Source organism: Gymnoscopelus braueri (assembly GCF_963280865.1).
Source record: "Gymnoscopelus braueri genome assembly, chromosome: 22".
In the NCBI taxonomy this organism is placed as follows: Eukaryota; Metazoa; Chordata; class Actinopteri; order Myctophiformes; family Myctophidae; genus Gymnoscopelus; species Gymnoscopelus braueri.
Window position 1 is genome coordinate 40604068 of NC_137624.1, and position 9404 is coordinate 40613471.

At 43.1% G+C, this 9404-nt stretch overlaps 1 protein-coding gene across 1 annotated transcript; it reads right to left on the reverse strand.

The window, feature by feature from the left end:
- Nucleotides 1-1252: 1252 nt before the first annotated feature.
- On the reverse strand, nt 1253-9256 carry LOC308079020 (kelch-like protein 21; the record flags this gene model as incomplete). Its single annotated transcript, XM_080420358.1, has 9 exons — nt 1253-1427; nt 3236-3407; nt 3520-3648; nt 4093-4227; nt 4432-4590; nt 4784-4937; nt 6494-6637; nt 8061-8252; nt 8975-9256. The coding sequence occupies 9 exons, from the start codon at nt 9254-9256 to the stop codon at nt 1253-1255; spliced, it is 1542 nt and encodes a 513-aa protein (XP_080276484.1).
- Between the last annotated feature and the right edge of the window lie 148 nt (nt 9257-9404).

Below are 9404 nucleotides of genomic sequence, written 5' to 3' on the forward strand. Positions count from 1 at the left end.
ATCCAGTACTGGAAATGGTTTGGAATTGATCAAAGGTCCTGTAATTTATCAAGGGTCCTGGAAAAATATTTGGCTATGCATTGTTTTTGGCTATTGATTTTTTTTAATACAAAACATTTTCATAAACATGTATAACATTACACAAAATATGTAACATAAGTAGTTTTTCGCCGAACGGGCTGTGTAACACCCCATCCGCACTGCCAGCGATGCGACGTGATGCGACGTGACGCGAAGCGAGCAGGCGATGAAATCTCATTAAAATACATGTTTTTGAATGAGACTGTCCTGACCTACCGCAAGCGACAACGAACCGTGCAACGACATCGTCCACCCCTCCTATTTTCGCTCGCAGGGTCACTATGCCCTAATTTTGCACGAAATGTTGAATGAAATTGTACTATTTTATATTCTATGCTTTATTTTTGCTACACTGCCTATCTTTGGGCATTGTACATAGGAGTAAGAGACACATTATTGCGCTGAATGATTGTTTTATAGGCCTGGAAATTGGGCTAAATATTCTGGAAAAGTTTTGGAAAAGTTTTGGAAATTCATTGCTAAAAATGTGTGGGGACCCTGTACTTAAAACAGAATTAAATTTGGATTTTTTTTTTACCAACGTTATGGTGGGTACCCCAACTTTAAGGAGCTGTCAAAAATTCTCCTAGGGAAACTGCATTTCTGTCTTTGTGAGATGTGTTACTAGACACCTTTACAAACACATTGGTGAAGACATTTTTTGGTAAGGAATTTATTCCAAGATTTTTTTAATATCCCCTGACACATAAAGCTATATCCTTATAGCTAGGTCCCCCAAACAGAAAAATATCACAATAATGATACAGAAATGCACAGCATTGACTGGTTAACCACCAGATCATAGATTTGACCTGATCTGACATCATAACACAATGTTGTAACCTTAATGATTCTCAGTGATCACAGCTGCTATGGATTCACGTGAGTTCCTTTGTCATCACTGCAATAAAACTGAAAAAACCCAAGCATGTGAGACTCTCAAGTTATACCCACCCCTTCCTTTGACACAGGGAAAAAAGAAAATCAGTCTCTCAAAGCCCTTCCAAAAAACGCACCAAATCTTGGCCTTCCCGGTCCTTGTCACCAAAGCTGGGATTGCATAATGGTGCCCCAGGTCTCCCCACTATGGAAGGCACAATTACCTACTGAAGGATGATGGTCGTACAAGGAGGCTTGGCGCCCCCTAGAGGAGTCCTCTGTCATCTTCCCCTCAGCAGTAGTTCATAGGTACTGTATTATAAGCTGTGGCTGATTCGTAGGCTGTTTGTGCGTCCATCCTCAGCTTCAAGGACACACAGTTGAGACCGCAGCGAAACAAATTGTCGGGCATCGCCCCCACAATTTCCCATGAGTCCGCCTCGTCGCAGTACCGCTCGATGGTGTCACTAAATGAAGGGAGAAATTAAATGAAGAAAGACCAATAGCATCAATTAAAGCATACATCAATATCTCACGATTTAAAAGTTTAGTTCGCCAAGTCCCAATCTGTGAATTGTGAAACGGTGTGAACAGGGGGCACCCACACTAGCACTCCTGAACAATTAGCACAATATGTAATGATGTTTTGTTATCATCTGATAATCATCTTCTGTTCTGCATACAGCCAAACATTTGAAGACATTACAGATTAAAGGTGGCCTTACACTACGAGATAATCGGGGTCTTAAACAACCCTCCCAAGTATCGGGGGGGGGGGGGGGGGGGGCCCTACCCCAGCCTAGATCGCGAGCGAATCTCGGGCATAAATATCGTCTAGTGTGAGGGTTCAAAGATCCAATCTTAACCCTCCCGAGTTGCTCACAGGACGGTCGGGGCCGCCCGACCGTTTTCAAACATGTTTCAAACATGTTTGCTATTTATCTGTATGGAACAGCACAGCGGGGGGCAGAGAGAAACATGGCCGCTGTTCAGATGCAAGGGACGGGGGCCGCTGTGCCGACAGCGCGCTAATCTGACGCACGCGCGTACCCACGTGCGTACACCGTACACACACACACACTTTTCATACCGTCAGGTTGGTTGTTTATGTAGGATGGACACTTTATCCAATATATGGATACTGCAGCAATATGTTCTTTTAAGCAAGTGACACCCTCTCCATGTGACCATGTTATTGACAGTGTCAGTGTGTGCTTGTACAGTAGGTAATTAATCATATCCACATCGGTTTCTAAAGTCGGAGCCTTTTACAATGTACAGATAGTAGCAACATTGCAATGAATTGTGAATGATGTCATTTTGTGACATGTTGTACAACTTTTGAGCTGCGATATGAGTAGCCTACACAGTATATTGGAAGATGACGGCTTGGCTCGCTGTTGCGATATCTTAAATCTATTGATTTAGCAAATTGCTGCAAGGGAAGTCTGTGCCAACCTGATTTATTTTTAGATTGGCTATTTTGGGATAATCAAAAGAAAGACATGCTGGGATAACCAAAAGAAAGACATGCTGGCTTCTATGGAATCCAAATTGCGCACCTTAAAGGGCAAGACCATTTTGGTAGAGGTTTGGGTTGTGTAGTTACCTTGCCATGATGTAACTCCAAAGGTGGACAAGAAATCAAAAATAATTGCTCCATTGATTAGAAATTGATAATTCAAAATATGCTCCTCATTGACTTACATTGTACGGTAAAACAGCTCTCAAAGTCACTCTTTTTAGCACATAAATGAACACAAACAAAGTTGATTCAGATATAGAACATCACCAAACCCAATACTGTCTTTTTTTTTAATAAAAAATGTAACTTCCTGTTGATTTTGCCATTTTATTAAGAAGAAAACCTGGACTGGTTTCGTGGATCCGGATCTTCAAATAGTATGACTTTCGTCTTTCTAGTGTTTTTTCTCGCACTTTAACTAACCATGCACAGTATACATATGCTGCTATGCTCCCGCACCTTTATATCTTATCTCAGGTACCATGTGTATGTAGATAAATTTGTTTGTTTTGATTGATCTCCTACCCCCCCCCCCCCCTCCCTTCCCTTTTTCTATGGAAATAAAACGATAGATTTCACAAAAACAAAAACAAATCTCACCCACTTTTTTACTTCTGTAAGCCTGTGATGTGACAATAAAGCTGATTCAAATGACTGAAATCAGTCGTACCAATGCATTAGCCATGAGACAAATGTCCGGTATGGACATGCAGCCTTTTCCCAGGCTTTCATGGAGAAACAGCCTCTTACCTTCTCTCCGCCAGCCCTCCTAGTACGTATATCTTCCCGTCCACCACAGCCGCACCAGGAGAGATGCGTCGCTTGTTCATGGAGGCACACGTGGTCCACTCGTCGGTCTCAGGGTTGTAGCACTCCACCTGGTCAAACCTTTCATCCATATCTTGCCACTCCTGCATACCACCTATAATTTACCAAGAGAGTGACTGTTAGTGGGCTCTAATATGTGCCCAAACTTCAGTGAAGCTGAAGGGAGTCTATTATGGAACGAAGAGCCATAATAACAGGTAGGATACCTATAACGTAGATCTTTCCTTTGAGAACGCAAGCAGCTGATTTACACCGCTGTATCCTCATAGGAGCAACTTGTGTCGATACAGATGTTTGAGGGCAGTACGTGTACACATTGCCTGAATATGTACCACCTAGATCCCAGGAGAACACATGGCAGAACTGTATTCATTGTCAATGGGAGAGGGGCGAATAAAACGTAACAATAACACATACAAATTCAGTTAACCATTATGCTTTGCTGCAGGTACATACACCTGTGTCATACCAATAACATAGATGAGTCCATCTAGTGCAACTACAGCAGGGTAGTAGACATCGTCACATATCGGTACAGGCTTCATGAGCTGCCAGGTGTTGGCGGCAGGGTCTTAGCGATCCACTGAGAGCACACGCGTACTGCCCAATCCACGCACAGCATACACATAGTCATCCAGCATCACCAGACCTATGAACCATGTGGAGTTGTGTAAGGAAAAAACAACAAAACAAAAGACAAAGCATTAGACCAGATGACCGTGGCCATATGCAGACTCTCCATAACCAATTTCAATTGACTGGCACATCAATGGTCTTACCCCAGTCATGGTGTGACTCAATCATGGGAGCCATCTCCGACCATAAGTTACGGGAACTGTCATAGCGCCACAAGTCCCTAAAACGGATCCCTGAACCCCGATAGGGCTCTCCTCCGGCCAAATATAGATCAGAGCCTACAGTGAGAGAGCAGAATTTAAATGAGTTCATCCGCGTCGCTTTGCGACATGTTGTGAGGTCTTAGAGCTTGTACATTTTGTGCTTTTGAAAATGATAAAACTAAACATCGGGGGCATAAATGCCGATACCGTTGTCGTAAATTAGTCAAATAATGGACGACATATCGGCCGAACCGATATAGGACGGGCTCTACTCCTCACCTGACACAACCAGATCGAAATCTTCTAGATAGAAGGGCAGACGTCCGAGAGTCCTCCACTGATTTGTCTGGGGATCAAAGCTCTCAAGCTGTTGGAAGACATCATTTTTCACCTCCTTGAAAATGACCACTACCCCCACCACCACCATCACTTCACACACTGGACAGTCACAGTAGAGTCATGTGTGAGCAGGTGAAAGGTTATGATTAGGGCAGGGCAAGATATAATATATACTATATAGATATTGTGATACGAGACTAGATAAAACATCTCACTAAAATGTGACAAAAACTAAATAGAATTTTATTCAAAAGACGAAATCGAACTTTTCTGTCAAAATTAACCCTGGTACCTGTGGCCCAGCGTGGTTGAGCTCTGTGGCCAGCAGAGGGCAGCAGAGCCTCAGAGAAGAGCCTCTGACAGCCTGGGACCAAATCCACACACTTCAGCACACCCTGGAGGAGGAAGGACGGGCTGATGAGAGGCAGACGGATGTGCTCCAGTACCTTAAAGGGATTGTTGGCAACATTAAGCCTAAATTTGAAAAATATGTCTATATATATATTTTGCATTTTTTCCCCTCTATCAGCCACTATATAATGATGCTGGGGTGTTTTCCTGCATTGAAACACAGTCCTCTTTCTGAAATCCGTATTTCCCTACCGTTTATGTTGCGTCGGGCCGTAAATTAACGCACGCATGCGCGCATCCGTGCGCGTCCGTGTGAACTTTTTACTTTCGGTTTGAAAACGCTCTCAAACTTCGTTTTTGAGGCACATAATTTACTCATATATATGTGGTCAATTTGTCATGAAAGAGCCTATTTAAAAATAAAAATTCAGAGAACCGGCAGGGGCGGGCAGTTCCGCGAATTGTATCCAAATAAAGGAACCTATATTCGGCATGGCCCGTTTAGAAGTCCCCTTAACTCTATGGAACTCCTCCCTGCGTCACCCCCTGGTGGTCGGGGAAACGAACTGCTGGAGTTTTTTTCTTTGTTTATCTCCGAATCGCCTACAATCCCTTTAAAGAACAAAACACAACACTTATTATATTTACTGCACCCACTGGATACTGGGTGAATCACATTAAATGAAGGAAAACAGATGAGGGACAGATTCAGATATTTACATACTTGTCCATATTGTGTGTTGACGGGCAGAAACCTCTTATCTCCATATTTCAACTTTGTATGTTTTTCCATAAATGAAAGCCCTACTACTACTTCGTCATACTACAGTGTCACACACAAGTAGCAAAAATAGCAGAGCTTGTAGATCTGCTATAGCAGAAAAAAATAGCAGAGCTTGTAGATCTGTTAGTTTATTTATACAGGCTATTTATAGGCCAAGGACAGTCAATATTACTAATACTAATAATAATATTGACTGCCCTTGGCCTATAAATAAATACATTCAAAACCAGCTATACCTGTAATCAGTCATTCTTTAGGGCACAAATGCCAGGGCTTACAGTATGCCATTAGTTTAGGAAGGTGACGACATTCAGTCACATTGCCTTATAGCCAGTCACATTGCCTCGACTTCTCCAGGGTCTTTCTAGGGTTAAAGGTATCATGACATTCATTTTCACTTTTTTTATTTTCAATGTTTTATTTGGGGTTTTATGACCTCAATTACACCCAAAAAACCTGAACTTAGAACATTCAGTGGATTTTCTGTGGTCAGGGGTTTTCTGAATAATTAGGCTGAAAAGTAATCTGAGCTTGGCCCTTCGACAGTGAGGTCACAGTCGATTAATCCCGCCCACTCTCCTCCTCGCCCCTCCCCTCCCCTATCCTTTCCTTTGGGGGGGGCGGAGCAGAGGCGATGATTGACAGGCAAAATCCCTCACCAGCGACACCCGCAGGCAAAGATTTATTTTTTCATTGCAGTTGAAAAGGCTTTAGAAATGTGAGAGAAAAACACCTGCCATGGATCACTGGAATGGAATTTTCACTTAAAACTTTTTGTACACTTTTGAAGGACCATGACAAAGACTTTGAATGTGGTGTAAAAGTGAATGTCATTAAACCTTTAAACACTGAGAAGAAGTGACTGACCTTTTCAAAGCTCTGCCTGCGGGTAGGACACCTCTCTAACCACCGCATGGCCGCCTCAAACACCTTCTCCTCCTTGGGCACATTGACGTGGTCACTGGCGAGAACCTCTGTCAGTTTGTCCACACCGAGAGAGAGGAACTCTTCCTATGGGCAGAAAAAACACAGTGGACTATTAGCTTATACATTATGACCCTGTTCCCATAATACCCTTAAGTAACCTCTTCTCCTCTCGAGTGCAAAGGACAAGTGACACATTAATCATATTCCCTCCAATCACTGACTTAATCCATTCAAACCGGGAAAGCATCTGTGTCATTTTATATTTTTGTGTTGGCTATTCAAAAATAGCAGATATACAAGCTCACAGCGCATCACTTTGTGTCGTGCTGCGAGCTTGTACATCTGCTATTTTTTTTAACTCTTGAAAATGTGAGAAGTGCTGATTTAGAAGAAGGCATTTGTAGAATCGGCATCAAGTCAATAGGGTTAATGTTTCTACACAGATGTCTGTGAGATTTGGGAGAGTCGCTCTGGATTTTCCCTCTTACAGACCAGTGTTAGCTTCGTTGACTTAAACTATAACGAAGAATGTTCATCCACACTTTTTTTCACTGACAAAAACTAATTAAAAACTAAATAAAAACTAAGCTACGATGACTAAGGCTAAATATACTGACAATTTCGTCAACAAATAAAAACTAGACTAAAACTAGCGGAGAAGAGATCGAGTAGAACTAAGTCATTTTATATTTGGCGGCGCTCGGGTGTTATGCTAGCCCCTTGGTGAAAACATAATCTCTGTCCTCGGTGGTTCTCAAACGTTTTCATGTCAAGGACCCCCAAATTGACACTTATTAGCCCACGGACCCCCATTTCAAAAGATATGCCAGGGACCCCCATAAGAGAAGATTTTTTTACGGCTCTAGCAGTGATTCTCAACCATTTTAATTTCAATGACCCCCAGTTTGACATGCATTAGGGGCTACAGACCCCCATTTAATGGCCTTTCTATCACTTGGACCGCAATTTAGATTGTAAAATCTATGTCAATTTAACTCCGAGTGTACAAATGGAACCAAATGGACCCGTTAGGGTGCATTTGGTTCCATTTGTACACTGGCTTTTTGCAGGTCAGGAAACTCGAGCTGTTGTTGTAAAGTGGGATTTCTGCCATCTAGTGGCTCTTCTTTTAACCCATTAAGACCTGAGACGATAATAAAAAAAAATCTAAATCCTAACAGTTTTTGGAAAAAAAATCTAACTTTTTTTTTCTTTTTTTTTCAAAAATAGCAGATCTACAAGTTCATAGCGCGGCACTCGGTGCCGCGCTATGAGCTTGTATATCTGCTATTTTTGAATAGCCAAAGAAATCTAAAGTGACACAGATACGTTCCAGGTATTAATGGGTTAAAGGTGTAAAAGAGTGGCTGAAATTCTTTGATGTACACGCTACCCACTGCACTCTTCACATTAAATAGCGCATGGAACTCCCTCAAGGACCCCTGGGGGTCCCCGGACCCCACTTTGAGAACCAATGATGTATGGAATAGATCTGTCAATGTCTGACCTGCAGGTGGACGACACCGAAGTGTTCCAGAATGTATCTCATGCTGCGTTTCTCCAACTCCTTACAGGAGTGGACCTCTGCAAAGAGGTGAATCCCAACACAGTTCTTCTCATCCAGGTGACGCTCCATGAAACGACAGCAGGCCTCTTTAACAGCTGGAACATTCAGCAAGTCTGATGCCGCTAGCAGGGCCTGATATAGATCAGAACAAGTAAAGCAAAATGTTGTTGTCGTCAAGGGAGAAACCTCTTATCTCCATAATTATTATACTTTTTGTGGGTATTTTTTTCTTCCGTAAATAAGTGCCCTACTTGCTCTTACTATACAGCGTCACACAAAAGTATCAATGGTAGCAGATATACAAGCTCGAAGCGCGCGTTGAGCTTGTAGATCTTCTACTTTTGAATTTGAATACTGGAAAGTAACAGTTTTGGGACGATATACTGTATAAAACGGTGGTTCTCAAACTTTTTCATGTCAAGGACCCCCAAATTGACACTTTTTACCCCACGGGCCCCCATTTGAAAAGATAAGCCAGGGACCCCAATAAGAGAAGGTTTTTACGGCTCTCTAGCAGTGATTCTCAACCATTTTAATTTCAAGGACCCCCAGTTTGACATGCATTAGGCTACGGACCCCCATTTAATGGCATTTATACCTCTGGGACCCCAATTCATACTGTAACATCAATGTTAATTTAACTCTGAGAGTGTACAAATGGAACCAAATGGACCCGTTAGGGTCCATTTGGTTCCATTTGTACACTCTCAGAGTTACAGACCCATAAGGGTCCATTTGGTGCCTAATCTATCATTTAGCTGGGGACCCCCTGGAACTCCCTCAAGGACCCCTGGGGGTCCCCGGACCCCACTTTGAGAACCAAGGCCCTAGAGGTCAATAAATGCAGCATTTACCTGGAAGTAAGGGCTAAAGGAGGCCAGGACGTTACGATGGCAGGGGAACTCCTGCCCCCCACAGCACAGTGTCACATCACAGAAAGTGTTGCCGAGTCGAAGACTGTTCAGGCCTTCCAGCAGCTTGTTGGGATGACTGGCCTCCACAAACACAAAGCTCTCACTGTCCAGTGAGGCGGTCAGCGCCACAGGTGTGGTGGTGGTGGTGGTGTCATCCTCCTGAAGAGCAACATCTACAGGGCAGGAGGGTAAACTGGCGTCGACTGGGATCATTTCAGCCATTTCTGCCTTATAGCGATGGGAGCAGCCTGTATGACAGTAGAGAGATGATGGAATAAATGGTCACATCATCACGGTTGTTTGCACTTTGCAAGGTTTAGTTCAGTGGTTCTCAACCTGTGGGTCGGGACCCCCAGGAGGGTCCCCACAT